At 41.7% G+C, this 18,185-nt stretch overlaps 1 protein-coding gene across 7 annotated transcripts; it reads left to right on the top strand.

Annotated features, from left to right (window-relative positions):
- Positions 1-931: 931 nt before the first annotated feature.
- RPE (ribulose-5-phosphate-3-epimerase) lies at positions 932-18,076 on the top strand. 7 transcript variants are annotated; one of them, XM_027122517.1, is made up of 7 exons: positions 932-1,070; positions 1,741-1,760; positions 6,998-7,077; positions 12,895-13,034; positions 13,768-13,926; positions 14,451-14,537; positions 16,322-18,076. In XM_027122517.1, exons 1-7 carry the CDS (start codon positions 960-962, stop codon positions 16,442-16,444), a joined length of 720 nt encoding a protein of 239 aa, XP_026978318.1. In that variant the 5' UTR covers positions 932-959; the 3' UTR covers positions 16,445-18,076. The 7 variants fall into 7 exon arrangements, with proteins under 7 accessions (XP_026978318.1, XP_026978346.1, XP_026978323.1 ...); XM_027122529.1 differs by having other exon boundaries at positions 936-1,070; positions 13,768-13,902; XM_027122563.1 differs by having other exon boundaries at positions 995-1,070; positions 1,741-1,771.
- The last annotated feature ends 109 nt before the right edge of the window (positions 18,077-18,185 follow it).

Raw genomic sequence — 18,185 nt, 5'->3', positions numbered from 1 at the left:
GTTCAAGGGCAAACATTGTGGCCAGGCTTAGATGACAAAATTGCTTAGGCCCAAAATGCCTTCTCTTATGTCAAGAAAGCCATGCCTGGTTTTCTTTTTCCAGAGACCCCTCCTCCCCCGCCTCATCTGCTTACAGTTTTACTACAGTTATTTTCCCCACCCAATGAGCCTAGACACATTTGGCAAAGAAATAGCCACTCTTACTCTGTTCTGGATTTTGCCTGAACAGTAAATAAATGTATTGCAATTTGTCAATAAGCATTCCTGTGAGAGAAGGTAAGAAGGATGAGGGCCAGAAGCAGAGGAGAGTGATAATAACCACCACCATTTTATACTGAGCACCAGGCATCCGGTCCTGGGCACAGACTTGGATTCACAAATCTTAAACGTTGCGCACTGTCTTAATAGATGAGAAAATTGGAGGCAGGGAGAAGTGACTTGCCAGGTCACCCAGCTAGCATCTGGTAGAGCCAGGGTTCCGCCCTAAATCAGACTCCCACCGCTCTTGAGGAGGATTCAAAGAGAAATAGGAAGAAGGGTGTTTTTTTTTTTGTTCTTGGACAAGTACAGGGACGGAGAGGAAAGGAACGCATATGCAAACGATGGAGAAACAAAAAAGTGATGAGGGCAAGAGCTGAGAGGGAACTGCAGGGGAAGTAAAACTAAAAAAGATTAAGGAACTCCTCAGAAGACTGGGAGACCTGAAAGGCTTGTTTTAAAAACAAAGGTCAGAGGAAGGAGGAAGGTGCCTCCCCGCGAGGCCCCGCCCCTAAGCCCTTAGAGTGGCACCCCTCCCGCTAGGGGAGGCGGGACTTCCCCCCTCAAGGCAGCTGCGGCCGGTGGAGTCCGGAAGACTCTACTGGGAAGAGGCGGGGCCAAAACTGTGCGGCCAATCGGGGCGCGACGCCTTCGTCTTGCCGGGGATCTCTCCGGGTAACTTGCTTTAGAGAACTAGCACCATGGCGTCTGGCTGCAAGATTGGCCCGTCCATCCTCAACAGCGACCTGGCCAGTTTAGGGGCGGAGTGCCTTCGGATGCTGGACTCTGGGGCCGATTATCTGCACCTGGATGTAATGGACGGGTAACTCTCCGCGGGGCTCGGGTCTGGGTTGCCGCGCGGGGCGGGATAGGCGCACCTTTATTGAGTGCCTGTTGGGTGCACGGCGTCCCTGTACCGCGGAGCGCCTCGCTCTGAACGCGGTACTGAGAAGGAGCCTGCGGTGGGAGCCCTGGAGGCCCTGCTTGGAGGGGACCTGAGTCGGCATCCTGGGCTGCGACCGCGTCCCAAACCTCAACCATCTCCCCTCCCCCCACGTAACGTGTGGTCTTCTAGCACTTAGCGCCTGGAAGCGACCTTAAATCTCTAGGATCCGTCTCATTTTCAGTTGGGAGAAACTGAGGCCCAAGGGGATAGGCATGACTTGCCCAAGCTCATATAGCTAGTTAGTGGCAAAGCTGGGGAGAAAGACTTGTGTAAGGATGACGAGTTTGGTACCTGGAGTGAGAACGCCCGACTTCTGCCACTTCCTGGGTTACTTGGGACAAGCCATTTAACCTCATTGAGCTTCAGTTTCATTATGTGAAAAATGGGAGTAATAACACCACCGCTTCGGCATCTTTGGAAGATGAAATGACCTCATACACGTAGTTTACAGTGCCTGGCATATAGTAAATTCTCTGTAATTGTTAGTTGTTGTATCATTGTTCAAATTATGATTTTCCTGTCTATTTTCTCTTCAGGCACCCTGCTCTTCAGGGAGGTCAGTTTTTTGTAAGTAACTTTTAAGCACTGTAGTTACAGCCCATAATCAATATTGTTTGAAATCAGAATGATGCTAGTTTCTTAAGTTGGTTATAAAATGAGGAAAAATCATAGAGAAAACAGTTAAGACTCTCAACGTTACACACATTGTGACAGAGTTGCAACTTGGATCTTGGGTTTGCCAAGTGGTTCTCTGAGCCCCACTGATCACAGGCCATAAGATCAAAACAGCCATTACCTTGGCTTGGGGTAGAAAAGTAAGTTTATTGGAAATAGTAAAATCTCTGTGTACGCTCGTGCAAATCTGCAAATTCTTGTTTTTTACGAAAGATGACCAGTCACTCCCTTGTCTTTTTAATGTCACTCCTCTTATGACAGCTTTGTCTTCTTTGTTCTGTCTGGTTTAATCTGCTGTTTCTCTTTTATATTCCACTCAGTTACCTCAACACCGTGCCTAACTGATGATGGCAAAGAAGATTAGTAAATATTACCTCTTACAAAACCTTGATTTTTAGTTTGGTATCACATATATTTCTACTTCTGTATATTTTTTGATACCTTTGCTTGAAAGCCCTGAACTTTCACAGGTAATATTACTGGAGTGTGTACCTCACAGATGGGTAGCTACATTTTTGTGTCTGAGACACAAAATGAGACAAAATTTTGTTTTCTGAGACACTTGAGGGTCTCAGGACAGAACAGACTACGAGTATATGTGTGTAGTGTGTTTGTCACAGAGAGCAGCTTGGTTTTAAATAAGTCTTGTCCAATGTTTGAGCGAATGGAGAAAATAATTTGTTCCAGTTTACCAGTCAGAATATCAGTGACAACAGCAATAGGTAATATTTACAGGCACTTGACTATTTCTGGTCTGATACTTTTTGTGAATTATTTCACACGACACTATGAGCTTGGTGCGATATCTCCGCATCGACAGAGATTAAAGTCACCTCACCTCGTAGCTAAGAAATGGCGGAGCCAGGATTTGAAGCATGCAGCAGCTTGTTGTGTCTCTGAAACTGTCTTCTGTGGGTATTAGGCTTACAGAGAATGATTAAGATATTCTCTGTTTTCAAAGAACAACTATATTTTTTGATACTTATTTCATATCTCTCCTGCTGCACCGGAAGCTCCCTGAAAGCAGAGACTGTTTCTTCGGCTTACCTCTGTATTCTCTGCAGGAAAAGCACCATGGCAAGCTTAATTATAATTGGTTGGATGAATGGCTTTGTCATAAGGGAGGGATCTCTAAGGAATCTTTTTTGCCCCTCTCAGCCCTATGGCAGACCCTGAGCTTATTAAGATAAAGTATTTTTTTATTGACTCATTTCCCCCTTTACCGGGAAACATGCATGGTTTGCAAAAACTAAATTCTGCATACACCATTTTAAAAACCCTTTCTCTGTTAAGCTTCACAACTTTCTGAGCTAAGAGCTATTTTTATTCCCCTTTTGCAAAGGAGGAAACCAGATCGGGCAGGTTCAGCCCCTTCCCAGTGTCCCACCGAAGAGGCAGAGCCTGGCTGAGCTGCAGTGCCTCCTAGGCCCAGGGTATGAAAGAGGGGCTGTGGACTCCCTTTCCCAAGGCAGTCAGCCCCAGTTTACCTTCCCTCCAGGTAGTGCCTCCATGCTTCTTTTCCTGGTCCCCTGAAAAATCTCCAACATTATACTGAGCTTGCATGCCCTTGTTTTCTAGTCCCCTCTCTTCCCTTGAAGCCCACACTTCTGATTAAAACTGAACGTCTTCATTTTGAAATTCAGGAACAAGTTCTGGAAACACTGGTGGGTGGAGCACTAGTATGGTTGGATATTTGAAATAAAGGACAAGTGGATTTTCTGGAAAAGAAAATTGGAAAGCATGTAAATATAAATGTGTCAGGACAGGACAGTGACTGGAAATGTGTTGGTCGTAAGTGTAGGAACTGAGCAGATATTCAATTTCTAAATTAGGAACAGGGAGATTTCACGATACTACTAGACCTGACTGACTTCAGTACTGGGCCCACAGTGTCACAAGGCCACCATTAGCCGGGCCAGATGTTCTTCATTTTTCCCGTCTCCATCTGCTGTCTCACTCCTCCATGTTACCTGCCAGCCTACCCCCCACCGTAGGCATAGGTGTGATTCCTTGTTCACAGGAAGTGTTGTTTGGTTACAGTGTTGCTGAATTTTATATCAACCTTGATCCTCCTCTTTGCCTTGTTGGGAGATCTGGTAAAGGTTTGCTTTTTGTGAAAATTATCCATGTGATGGGGGATCAAAATAATCGTATCCCTTATTCCAGTATTCTAAGCGATTATAGCTTAATCTCATAAGTTCTTTGGGAGAAAAGGACACTTTTTAATTGCATTTTAATTTTGGCAGTCTTTACTCCAAAATGGCATTATAGCTTCTGTTTCCCAGTGAAGTAAAAGTGTATTTGTTTTATTCTCATATTTTCTCAAGATGTGGTTATTGTGTTTATTTTCGTGATAAACTAAGCCTAAGGTTGAGACATCAAAAATACTTCTGAGGGCAGACAGAAAAAACAGTGAATGAAATGCAGATCTTTCAATCTCAGATTTGCGTAGTATTCAGCAGTCCTTGCTGCCTGCTTATGTGACTCTTACCTCCGAGTTCTAAGTAAATATAAAAAGCATCTTATCCATAACCCTGGCAGTTACTGCTCTTAGACGAATGGTAGAATGATTTCCAAAATACTAGAAATCCAACCTCCAAGGACCAGGGTGCTGGAGAGTAAAAGTGTCTGTACCCATCCACCGTACCCATCCCTCTCAGGTGTGTCCTGACCTCTCTGTCTTAAGGCTCTGCTCCTCCCTTGGACTTTCTTCTTCTGTTAGTTATTAGCTTCAGTGGAGGAGCAGACAAGCCTGGCAGTTAAGAGCCTGAACTTTGGAGCTAGATTGCCTGTGTTTAACTCCTGCCTCCAGTGCTTATTGGTTGTATGAGCTGGGGCCTCTTACTTTCTCATCTGTAAAATACAGGTAATAGTGGCACCTGTCTCACTGAATTGTTGAGAGGGTTGGTTGGTTGGTTGGTTTTGGTTTTTGGCTGCGCAGCACGTAGGAGGATCTTAGTTCCCTGACCAGGGATCAAACCCGCATCCTTTGCATTGGACGCGCGGAGTGTTAACCACTGGATTGCCTGGGAAGTCCCTGTTGTGAGGTTTTAATGAGTTAATATATTGGAATGGTTTATTGGAATGGTGCGTGGCCTGTATGTGTTTTAATTTTTTATTAACACTCCTTCTGCCTGCCTGTCATCTTAAGCTCAAGACTTTTGGATGTGGTTTATTCTCTCTCTTCAACCTTCCCCCTCCCCCGCATCTTATCACTTAGGAGATCCTATCACCTGCTGTCCTTGTTTCCATTCCTACTGTTTCTTGCCATTTAGCAGCACCTCTTGCCTCCCTTCTTCCAACTTACTGACCAGTCTGTCTGCCTGCTGTATTGTTTCCATCTTATTTTTCATTTGTGTCTCTCTTTTAAAATCTCACTTGATCAGGATAAAGTCAAAACAGTGAGCCTGGCATCTGGTGCACTTAATGTGACACAGTCTGCCTCCTGCGTTTTTCATACTAGCCAGGGTGGGCATTACCATCTCCCCCTTCTTTGAACTTAACTTAGTTGTTTCTGCCTTTGCTTCATTTCCTTCCCCATTTTTACAAATTCTGTTTGTTCTGTAAGTCTCACGATCTTACCCCTTTCTAAAAAGTGCTATTCTACTTGCCTCCGGAACTATTTTGCCTTAATATTGCCTACTTGTTATTGTGTAACAGTCCTCATACAGGGTAATGCCTACTACTTTAACAGAGAAAGCCCAGATTTCAGTGGCTTACTGTTATAAAGTTTCTCATTCATGTGATAGTTTGGTGTGAAATGTCTGTCCATGCAGAAATTGAGAGACCTCGTCCCCTTCCATCCTGTGGCTCTGCCATTCCTTAAGGGCCTCTTTACTGGCAGAAGGATAAAGTGAGAGCAGAACAGGAATACTACTCAACCTCCTGGGCTCTGCAGTGACGCCATCACTTAAGCTCACAGTCCATTGGTGAGAACTAGTCACATGGGCCACTAGATGTGAAGGGAGTTGGGAAGTGTGGTCCTCGGCTGAGCTGGCTTCCTACCAACAGCTGTGCTGTAACAGGCAGTCATGAATTCTGGTGAGCCATTAGCCATCTCTTACCCATGAGATTGTAAACTTTTCTGGGCTGAGCAGGAACACTCACATATTCCTTTATGAAATACAGTAGTCTCTGAAGCAGTCAGCCTGGGGCGTACATAGAGGAGGTTTCTTTAAATATTGAAGTGAGCTGGCCATAGAACAAAAGGACTAACCAGAGTAGGATAATGGTGAACTGCTTTGGGTCTGATATCAGAAGCCTTAATTTGAATCCTGCCCCAACAAATTATTAACTGGATGACTTAAGGAAGTTATGTATCCTGTGCTCTTCAAATGGGAATAATAACAGCATCTACTTCATAGGGCTGTTGTGAAGATGAAATGAATTAAGGTACAACATCTGGTATGTTGTAAACTCTCAGTAAGTGGCGGTTATTAGTATGCATTAAGTGTCTTTTGTTTTTTGCGGTATGCGGGCCTCTCACTGTTGTGGCCTCCCCCGTTGCGGAGCACAGGCTCCGGACGCGCAGGCTCAGCGGCCAGCCGCTCGGCGGCATGTGGGATCTTCCCGGACTGGGGCACGAACCCGTGTCCCCTGCGTCGGCAGGCGGACTCCCAACCATTGCACCACCAGGAAAGCCAACATTAAGTGTCTTTATTGATAATCTTTAAGAAAGTTTCGATAAACTGTCATTTTGTGCCCTGTGATAGAGGTGGATTAGAAGTAGCCACAGGCAGCCTGTGATAGGTTGATTTGAGAGACCTGTAATCAGAGTCCTGAACTTCCTAACTAGTGTGTGACTTGGGCAAGTCATATAACTTTTGGGGTTTTGGTTTTGTCATCCTTCCGTTTCTACTTGTCAGGGATTTTGAATTACAGAGTTAAATAGAGTAAATCATGTGACATTATTATGATTTGCTGAAATATCAAGGAGATAACTGCTCTGTAAAACTGAAATTATACAGATATTTTTAGTGTTGTTTAATACTGATGATGTTATTGAAAAATAATTGCGATCACAGATAGTCTCCTCTACTCCCATCAGAATACATATTGAGAAAAATACAGAAACTGAATCGAAAACATTTTCAGAGCAAGATTTTGTTTGTCTTGTAGGCATTTTGTTCCCAACATCACCTTTGGTCACCCTGTGGTAGAAAGCCTCCGAAAGCAGCTAGGCCAGGACCCTTTCTTTGGTAAGTGGGTGTTACACCGTCTGAAGCTGGATGTATTGCTCAAGTAAAGGGAAAGTAGCTGGTTGATTTCTCAACCTCCAGTTTCATCTTGTACCCTTTTCCCTCCTCCCTGTGCTGGGGTTTCATTGACTGCCTGTAAGAAGCCTAACTCTTACCTGCTTCAGGGCCTGGGCACTTTGGCTAATCTCTTTGCCTAGAAAGCTGTGTTCTCTTGACCAGTGCTGCCTCATCTTTCCTCCTCACATCCTTTGTTGTTTCTTCAGAGAGCCCTGTCTTAAATTAACCTTTTCCCGTTACATCACCTTGTTGATTTTCTTCTTAGAATTTCTTTCAATCTGAGATTACTTTTATCAAACTCTAAATGCCTTAAGGGCAGGATTTCATCGACTTAGTTTTTTGCAGTTTTCCTAGAGCTTAACATAGACACAGCTGGGGCTCAATGTAATTGTTAAATGAATTTATGAATTGATTGACTTATGGTCTGTATTTGAAGCCAATTCATGGAAATGGAGCTTTCTACAAGTGGGGTCTATGTATGCTCCACTCCAACATTGTAGGATAATGTGAATTAAGGATTTTTAAGACCAGTGACCTAGAAGTTACTTTTTATGGAATATAGATTCAGTCCACATATCCTTGTTGCTGCTGCTGCTGCTGTTTTAAACTAAGTTAGCAGTGACTCATTTGGTGAGTTCTTGTAAATATGTGGTTTTATGTAACTCATTACATAAATTTAGTAAAACTTAGATTTTTTTTTCTTTTTTTTTTTTTTTTGTGGTACGCGAGCCTCTCACGGCCGTGGCCTCTCCTGTTGCGGAGCACAGGCTCTGGACGCGCAGGCTCAGCGGCCGTGGCTCACGGGCCCAGCTGCTCCGCAGCATGTGGGATCTTACCGGACCGGGGCACGAAACTGCGTCCCCTGCATCGGCAGGTGGGCTCTCAACCACTGCGCCACCAGGGAAGCCCAAAACTTAAGATTTTTTTAATTGAAATATTGTGGCTAGTTAAAAAAATTTTTTTTATAAATTTATTTTATTTTATTTTTTTGGCTGCATTGGGTCTCTGTTGCTGCGCGGACTTTCTGTAGTTGCAGTAAGCGGGGGCTACTCTTCGTTGTGGTGCGCGGGCTTCTCATTGTGGTGGCTTCTCTTGTTGTGGACGGGCTTTAGGCATGCAGGCTTCAGTAGTTGTGGCACACAGGCTCAGTAGTTGGGGCTCACAGGCTCTAGAACGTAGGCTTAGTAGGTGTGGCCCGTGGGCTTAGTTGCTCCTTGGCATGTGGTATCTTCCCAGACCAGGGATCCAACCCGTGTCCCTGGTTCGATTGGCAGGCGGATTCTTAACCACTGCGCCACCAGGAAAGTCCCTGTGGGCCAGTTTTATGAAGGTATGGTAGCCACTAGCCACATGTAGCTATTTAAAGTAGTTAAAATTAAATAAAATTAAAACTAGTTTCTTAGTGGCATTAACCACATTGCAAGTTCTCAGTAGCCACGTGTGGCTTGTGACTACTGTACCGTCCAGTGCAGCTATGGAACACTGCAAGCATCGCAGGAGGCTGTTAGAGCCTCTCTGTAGGCTCCATCCACTTTGAATGTACCAAAGGAAGTGTACATTATCACCTAATTTATGTGGCATGAGGGAAACAATGTTCCACCAACATGTTCACTATTTTGAAATTTCCAAATAATGGAATATAATCCTCTTGATTATCTGAACTTTTTTTTTTTTAACTTCATTTTGGAGAATGAATTTTCCAGGGTAAATTCGTTCTTATGATTGTCAGAGTTGGATGAAATAAGTAGCATTCTTGGTCCCCCCACCTTCCCTGGCTTGTACAGTGGCCACAGAATTCCCTACTGTGGCTTTGCGTGGATTGAAAATATGTATGTATTTTCCCGTTTCTCTCCCTTTTAGTTGTCTCCAAGTGTTTCTTCTCACTGCTGTTTGACTCCCCTCCTATCTCTATCTGTGCCTCTTCTCTTACCAACTCAACTGCCACCGCCCCACACAATCTGCTTTTCCTTTCTGTTTTTAGTTTGTTCTTTGCTGATAAACTTGCTAATCAGTCTTTCCAGAGGTGAATCTCAGGTAAAGATGAATGGACTTAATATGCTTTAGTGTTTGGGTTTTGTGACCTTTGTTTTTTATATTATAAGTTTTTGTTTGTTGGATACTGGTTGTTGGATAATTGATACATGCTGTATCCTTGGAGTTAGATCCCAAGTTGTATGTATAACTGCTAAAGCTTTTAACTCTTCAATCTCAGTATTGAGTAGAATTTACCATCTAAGAAGTAAAGTGGTAGGGAAAAGTCGTTTTTGTTCTTAGCTAAATCAGTGGTCTTCAAGAATGGTCTGAGGACCCGTGGGAGTCCTTTTCAGATGGTCCATGGCATCAAAACTATTTGTAGTTTTATTTGTAAATTACTTGTACTGATATTATTTGCCATTATTTATGCTGATGGTGCAAAAGCAGTGGTGAATTAGTCTGCTGATGCCTTGGCCTGAGACAAGGCAGTGATACTGAACTATACAGGTAGTCGTGATATTCTTACTTGCCATACATTCATAGTATCCTCTGTAACAAGTATCTTTGATAAATTGGTACAAGTGATTGATTTAGTAAATCTTGATCCTTGAATGCATGTCTCATTAGCGTTTTGTGTGACAAAGTGGAAAATACATATAAAGCACTTCTCTTAAATCCTGGAGGATGATAGTTTCCTCGAAGAAAACCACTTATGCCATTGTTTTAAGCTGTGAACTGAAAGTGCTAGTCATGAATACCATTTTCCCTTGAAAGAACAACGAACAGATGAACTGTGGTTATCAGACTTGGATATTTTACTGACATTTTCTTTAAAATTAACTAAGTGAACCTGTCACTTCAAGGAAAGAGGCTCATCAATTTTCATTGCCACCGATAAAGTTAGAGTTTGCAAGGGAAAGTTGGAATTTTAGAAAACTTATATCTGCCTCTCTGAGCTTGATAGCTTCCCAGGACTCACAGCTTTTCTGACCAGATCTGTAATATCATTAACAAATGCGGGGTTTGGATAGTATATAATGAAATGTGTCACTATTTGGAAGATCTGTGTAACTCAGTGAACCAATAGTACTTAAAAGAGCCATTCAAAATGTAGACTAATGGGTTTGAATGTAACAAAGTACGAAAAGGTCACTGGTGGGGTTTATGGATTCCACGTTGCCGCTAACCTTTCTAAAAAAAGTACCACTTGTTGAGTTTTGGGGTAGAAATAGAATATCCACACTTGAGTGAAAAGGCTGTGGATGTAGGTTCTCCTTCCTTTTCTATGCACTTTTTTCCCTTCATATAAAACAACAGATTGCAGGAGATTGAATGCAGAGCAGGTGTGAGAATATAGATGTCTTCTCTTAAGGCAGACATTAGCGACTCGCAAAAATGTAAAACGGTGCCACTCTTACATTAATGTGTAATGGATTTATTTTTATTATCATTATTGTTTTTTAATGAATTAATAAGTAGACACTAAAATTTTTTTAGTTTGCATTTCTAATACATGAAATATTGATAAATATAACCCACATCAACAATATTTTGGGGGGGAGGGCTTCAGTAATTTTTAAGAGTGCAGAGGGAGTCTGATAATAGAACATGTGAGAACTGTATCTTAATTATAGGCAGATTAGCTGAGCCATCAATTCCCCAAATACTAGAGGATGTCCAGTGAGGGTTGCTAGTAGTGACTGCATGCTAGAGATTGAACAGGGATGACTTAGCAGTCTGGTATCTTAGGAAAGAGTAAACTTGATCTTTTAAACCAGATTGAATTTTTTTTTCTTGTTTATAATACGAAGGGGAAAAAACACCAAATTGAGTTTATCTTTTAAAAGCAAGAGTTTGCCTATTAAAATATGTTCTATTTTTGTTACTTTTATTAGTTTAGAAATATAAATGCTAGTCTTGGCTTCATTAATCAGGCTGTATATTCTGTTTTCCTGACATTTTTCAAAGCCTTGTTGCATTTTATAATCTTAGTTACTGAGTTCTGGAATACTAGAATTTTTTTCTTTAATATAGCTTTGCTGTATCAGCAGTGTGCTCCCTCTAACAAAACAAAAAGCTCAAAACTCTCACTGCCATCTCTCTGGCGCACGAGTGTTTACTGTTTCTTCTTTCCAGCTTCGTTTAAGCTGCCCTCTCCTTCTCATGAAATGCTATTATGTTTTAAGTCAAGATCTTTAAGAAGGCCATGCTCATTTCTTCCCAAACATATCCTCATAGGGTTTGAGCTTTAGGATCAGGACACGTGGCAGGCTTCGCAGGTTAACGTGCTCTTCCCTCTCAGTCTGTTCCCTTTCTTGCAGTTGTCTGCCTCTCGGTTGACGGCACTTCTCTTCTAGCTCCTCAGGCCAAATCCTTGCACCATCTGACTCTCCTCTCACTCTGCACTTCTTTTTTTTTTTTTTAAAACATCTTTATTGGAGAGTAATTGCTTTACAATGGTGTTAGTAGTTTCTGCTTTATAACAAAGTGAATCAGCCATATGCATACATATATCCCCGTATTCCCTCCCTCTTGCGTCTCCCTCCCACCCTCCCTACCTGACCCCTCTAGCTGGTCACAAAGCACCGAGCTGATCTCCCTGTGCTATGTGGCTGCTTCCCACTAGCTATCTATTTTACATTTGGTAGTATATATAAGTCCATGCCACTCTCTCACTTTGTCCCAGCTTACCCTTCCCCCTCCCCATGTCCTCAAGTCCATTCACTATGTCTGCGTCTTTATTCCGGTCCTTCCCCTAGGTTCTTCAGCACCTTTTTGGTTTTTTTTTTAGATTCTGTATATATGTGTTAGCATACGGTATTTGTTTTTCTCTTTCTGACTTACTTCACTCTAGGTCCATCCACCTCACTACAAATAACTCAGTTTCGTTTCTTTTTATGGCTGAGTTATATTCCATTGTATATATGTGCCACATCTTCTTTATCCATTCATCTATCAATGGACACTTTCACTCTGCACTTCTGATCCACAGCAGCCCCTGTTGTCCCTGCCTCCCGAACATACCCAGAATCCCTACCATTGCTCACCATCCTCAATTGCTGGGTTTGTTACCTTGGCCTTCTTAGTCGGATCTTGTCACTTGACTCAAAATCCTGTAGTGTTTGTTCCGCATCGTTCAGGATAAAACCTGGTGGGCTGCAGAGCTCTGTACTCCCAGCCGGTGCTTCTCTGGCCTCATCTTCTCTCCCCAGTGCGCCCCCGGCCCCAGCCACACTGGCCTTATTTACTACCAACCTAGTGTGTACTGTCTTCACTCCTTTTATTTATCTCTCCCACGAGGAATGTAATCCCTGTGACGGCAGAGATTTTTGTCTGTTTTTTGCTGAACCCCTGCGGCCTAGAAAAGTTAGTGGTGTGGCAAGTGCTCAATAAAATATTGGTGGGGAGAATCACTTAATTTAGCTTCCTTATTTTATAAATGAGGGAGCCAGTCCACATAGATAACATGACTTCTTTAAGCTTTTTAGAATGGGATTTCCTGGCCCTGGACCTAGGTTTCCTGGTATCTAGTTATTTTCATAAACAGCGCCATAGGCTTTTTGTGGAAAAATGGGGTTTTTTTTGGTAAATGAGTTTAACCAAAGCCTTATCTTCAGGGTGAAGGGAGGTTATCTCTACAGAAGTGTAACTTCTGTATACTTAACAATTATCATGATGCCAGAAGAGTTCATATCTGAAATAGCAAAAACTCCAGGCTGGCTTCAATAATATGAGCCAGCTATTTTCCTTATAGTAATACTTAGGGGATACGTCTTTTCCTTCCAGACATGCACATGATGGTGTCCAGACCGGAACAGTGGGTAAAACCAATGGCTGTGGCAGGAGCCAATCAATATACTTTTCATCTCGAGGCTACTGAGAACCCGGGGGCTTTGATCAAAGACATTCGAGAGAACGGAATGAAGGTGAGAGCTCAACAGTGATGGTAATTTTTTTTTTTTTTTAACAATAAATTTATTTATTTTTAGCCGTGTTGGGTCTTCGTTGCTGTGCGTGGACTTTTTCTGCTTGCGGCGAGCAGGGGCTGCTCTTCATTGCGGTGCGCGGGCTTCTCGTTGCTGTGGCTTCTGTTGTTGCGGAACACAGGCACGCGGGCTCAGTCATTGTAGCTCGCGGGCTCTAGGGTGCAGGCTCAGTAGTTGTGGCGCACGGGCTTGGTTGCTCCGAGGCATGTGGGATCTTCCCGGACCAGGGCTCAAACCTGTGTCCCCTGCATTGGCAGGTGGATTCTTAACTACTGCGCCACCAGGGAAGCCCGATGGTAATGTTTTATACTATTTATTCTCAGAGTTGGGAAGATTTGGTGGAAGACCTGAAATGATAGGTGGAGAAGACTGGACTTAGGCAGCTGTTCGTCAGGTTTGAAGATAGAGTTTAAGTATAACTTGTTTGTCAGATAAGATTGATACATTCCACTAATGTTTTCTGAAAGTTTCTACCTTTTAGAAACATTTACTTTTGACAGTCTTGTTGACTTTTTTTTAAAAAAAGTAATTACAGTCTGAACAGTTTATGTATTCCATTTATGTATGTATTCTATACTTTAAGAATAGACCTTTCTACTGGGCCTGATATGCAACAGTAATGTAATACGGAAATAATTATTGATGTGATATAGCAAATTTGTCTCTGTTACAGGTTGGCCTTGCTATCAAACCAGGAACTACAGTTGAGTATTTGGCACCGTGGGCTAATCAGATAGATATGGCCTTGGTTATGACAGTGGAACCTGGGTTTGGAGGGCAGAAATTCATGGAAGATATGATGCCAAAGGTAAAAGAAGTATTTGGTTCTGGGGTAAGGCTTTTATTCTGTAAGTTCATTCAGTAAGCATTTATTGGGCTACTTGTATGTTTAGACCTGTACTGTTCTGAAGGTGGGGAGATGAGGATGCCTATATATCATTGGAATACAGTATGAGAAATGCCCCAAGAGATTTAGGTTTGGAGATCATAAAAGATACTACATCTTAGTCTTGAAAATTTTTTTCAAAACCGTTATCTCTGTAACCTTGAGATCTCTTGGGAGTTTTCATTGAATATTGAGGGTTTTGTCTTTGTCTTGCTTCTGTGAAGTATATTTTCTGCAAAGCCATGACAATTGAATGCCATTTGCCAAACAGAACAAAGCTTGCTTTCATAAAACTTAGTTTGTTACAGTACATTAAAAGCTGGTTTTCCCCAGTCATAATTTGTATTGATATAAAGTTATTGTCTGAGACATTTGGAGTCATATTTTAGTGGCTAATATCAGTGATTTTTTATTTGGTGTTTTTCCCTCTACCTATCCACTTAGTCACTTATTTCCTTGTGTATAACTAGGTTCACTGGTTGAGGACCCAGTTCCCGTCTTTGGACATTGAGGTTGATGGTGGAGTAGGTCCTGACACCATCCATAAATGCGCAGAGGTGAGACTGCTTGACTGCAACCTAGACCAGTTTCCTATCAAACGTAATGACAGGACAGGTCTTGTCTGCCATAGAGACTTACTAAACAGGCTTTCTTTCTTAGAAAAGTATTTTTTTTTTTTTTGCGGTACGCGGGCCTCTCACTGTTGCGGCCTCTCCCGTTGCGGAGCACAGGCTCCGGACACGCAGGCTCAGCGACCATGGCTCACGGGCCCAGCCGCTCCGCGGCATGTGGAATCTTCCCGGACCGGGGTACGAACCCGTGTCCCCTGCATCGGCAGGCGGACTCTCAACCACTGCGCCACCAGGGGAGCCCGAGGAAAGTATTTTTTTGTTTAAATGTAAAACCAGGAAAATAAAGAGCGATAAGTGAATATTCTGAAACCACATAATCATTAAATAGTAAGTCCTGGTTATCTCAGTAATGAAAAAATTCTTTGGAAAGGAATAAGCTGAATGCCAGCCTGTGGAATATCATTGAAAAGTTCCAGGGCCTTTGAGACAGTTTTCCAAAATAGGGAGAGAAAACATACCTGCTTGTAAAGGGGAAAAAGAGTGTTATTCTGTAGAACTTAGGTGTATTAGCTACTGATTTGTCCCTTGCAAGCTACTAAATCTGTCCCTCTGTAGAAGTGGGATGACTTTTTTTTTTTCAAGTGGCTAGCTAGGCTGAGTTAGGCTCTGAACTTCATAAAAGGATACCAGCCCTCCCTGTAGCATTACAGGTGATTAAAGTTTATGTGACCTGCTTTTATTAAACAGCATGGTCTAATCTGCACTTTCAGTGTTTTGTATAAATGCCGCACTTTCCTGCTTGTTACTTATCAAAAGCTTGACTGTGGTCAGTATGGAGGAGGTGCTGGCCAGACGATTAGTGAGCATGTATCCTTTGACCCCTTGTGGAATTCTTTTTTACTGAACTGTGCTTTGTCATTAATGCTGTTCTTGCTTACATTACGAGGCATGTTAGGTTGTAACCCTATAAAACTAGTATTTTTTTCTTTTTTTATGAGGAACGTTGTTAGAGATGTAGTGTGCTGTATCATAGGGTGAGTGTCTCTAATTGGAGACATTTTCCTTAGCTTCAGTGGTTCCCCCCAACAGTCCTCCCTTTCTTTTAGCACCGAATCACATAATAGATTGGATTTCCCTCCTTGAGTCAAATCCTAGGAATCTCAGAGATAAATTTGGACTCATCTTACTTGGTTTTACTCTGACTTCTTTGCTTTCATATTGAAAAACATCTTGAAAATCTTTTTTAAGCCACCTCAAAAGCATTCTGGAAGGCAGTGAAGCATATATAAGAAGTTCTATTCCTTCTGGCCTCACAATGAGAAATAATTTAATGTTGCCCTGTTTTATGGATTCTTTCACATTTTAGCAATAATTGTCCTTTTAGACCACCTACCAATTCTTATACATAATTCAGAGATGAAAAGGTTGATTTTTAGGAGCTGTGGGGGGAATTGGTATACAGGGGAAGACCTTAATAGATTTAAGGATTAAAGGTTTATTAGAAAAGATGCAGTGTAGTTTATTTAGAGGGGGTTACCAAAAAGTCAGTGATTTCTTAGACACATTTAAAAATAATTTCACATCCTCATTTAAGCATTTTCTTTTTTCATTGAACTAGCTGCTTAAGTATGTTCATCTTGAAGTGGCTTTTTTACAATTAAAGTGCTGACTGCCAGCTGCAAGGGTAGAGGAAACTCTAGTCCAGGAATTGTTTTAGGTTTTTCTGCATCTTCCTTTGAGGCATAACCTTAAGTGTTTACTTCTTCCAGGCAGGAGCTAACATGATTGTGTCTGGCAGTGCCATTATGAGGAGTGAAGACCCCAGATCTGTGATCAACCTGTTAAGAAATGTTTGCTCAGAAGCTGCTCAGAAACGTTCTCTCGATCGATGAAACCACAAGGAGTCCAGGGTTTCTGCTTATGAGATCTCCTTTTTTATTGGAAAACAAGAATATTGACTACCAAATCATACCACAGTTGAGGCAGTGCTGCTTTTCCGAGCAGTTACTCGTTCCAGTGACTAAAATCCATTTTGCAGAATGTTCCAAGAGGTTAGAAATTGGTGTGTATTATGTTTTCAGTGATGGAATTTAAAGATTAGTGTGGTAAAATACCATCTTTACTGGGAGACTTGATTTTTATAAAGAGTAAAAATACGGCTGTATCAAGGTTATGAACAGAAATGTGTCTTAATGCCTAAGGAAGGCATATTAGCTACTATGAAAAAGAATTTTTTTTTCTGTATTTCTAAAAAGAGTTTTCTTTGCTTCTTGGCTTTTCTGAAAGCAAAGGAAGTCCTGTTTTTCCGGTTTCGTCTCATTCTTGATTTGTGTATTTGCGTGATAACTAAGTTTGGATGTGGCTGGGATGGATGGCTCTTCTAGCTTCGAAAACATGTATTTTTTACTTTGCACCTTATATTTGATACATAAAAAAACCCGAGTGTATTATGAAGTCCAGGGATTTTCAGGTGGTCTGTTGTAAAACGCAAGCACAAGTTTTATCAGGGTGTTTTCTTTGTTAATTTTGCTATAGCGGCAGGTTATTCAGTGGTTCTTCCCCCACCCCCTACCCACCCTCCACCAACCCCATTTCCCCTTTTTCTTAATCACACCCGCTGTTCTGAAGGCCATAAAATGTTTTCCTAGCTCTATGCTAAAAGGAAAGGAAGGCCTCTATTTGGAAGTAATATTAAGTTGAATCCTGACTCTCTTCCCCTTTCTATTTGTTCGACCTTAGCAGACCAATCCAGCCAACCTCTTTGAGCTGATTATTAACTGATTTATACATTGAATGTAATCATAACAGTGGGGGGGTTGTGTTTAGGATTAAGAGATACTATTAATTATATACGTAAAGCTTCCACTACTATTCCTAGAATTGTAGGGTAGTAGAATTTGAGGATGCTCAATACAAAGTAGCTATCATTATATACATGTATGCTTTGTAGATTATAAAGTATGGTGATGATATCTCATTAAACCCACAAATCAGTCCTATGAATGGTACGACAGGTATGTTTGTCCCCATTTAAAAAATGAAGATACTAAATAAAGCTCAACAGGCTGGTACCATGGAAAGGAAGGATCCAGTAAAGAATAGGATTTCTGGTCTGTACTCTTTTTACAGATGGAGCCCTTGGGAGGTGGATAAGCAAAGGAAGCTTCTTTTACTTAACGTTCTCTTATTTCCAGTCTAGCTTTACCCTGTAGCAAAACCAGATAGCTGAGAATATTCTGCAACTATGGATTTTGACTCCAAGGATATATATTTTATTACTCCAAGAAAGACCAGGTAGGCTAATATATGGCAAGGTACAGAGTTAATCCGTAAACTAAATGTTTATAATAATTGTGTCCCAAATTACACGTTGACAATAGATACATATTAGCTACTTCGTTCTTGTAAATACTCTTGCTGTGTAATACACATGGCAAGAAATAACAGGACCAGTGTCATTAAATTTTTTTCAGGCTACTATGAGTGAGTTTTGAGAAATAAAGTTTGGAAAATAAGAATGTTAACACTTAAGCATAGAATAGAGCTTGCCTGGTTTCTTCTGTGTTACAAGGTAAAAATTTATTTCTTACTGTTTTTCTTTATTTGGGCTTAGGAAAGGCTTGTGCCACACAC

This window comes from Aethalodelphis obliquidens, unplaced genomic scaffold, assembly GCF_003676395.1.
Source record: "Aethalodelphis obliquidens isolate GAN/ISIS:26980383/991018 unplaced genomic scaffold, ASM367639v1 scaffold2, whole genome shotgun sequence".
In the NCBI taxonomy this organism is placed as follows: domain Eukaryota; kingdom Metazoa; phylum Chordata; class Mammalia; order Artiodactyla; family Delphinidae; genus Aethalodelphis; species Aethalodelphis obliquidens.
Note: the sequence above shows the minus strand (reverse complement) of the source record. Positions and strands in the feature narration are given on the sequence as shown.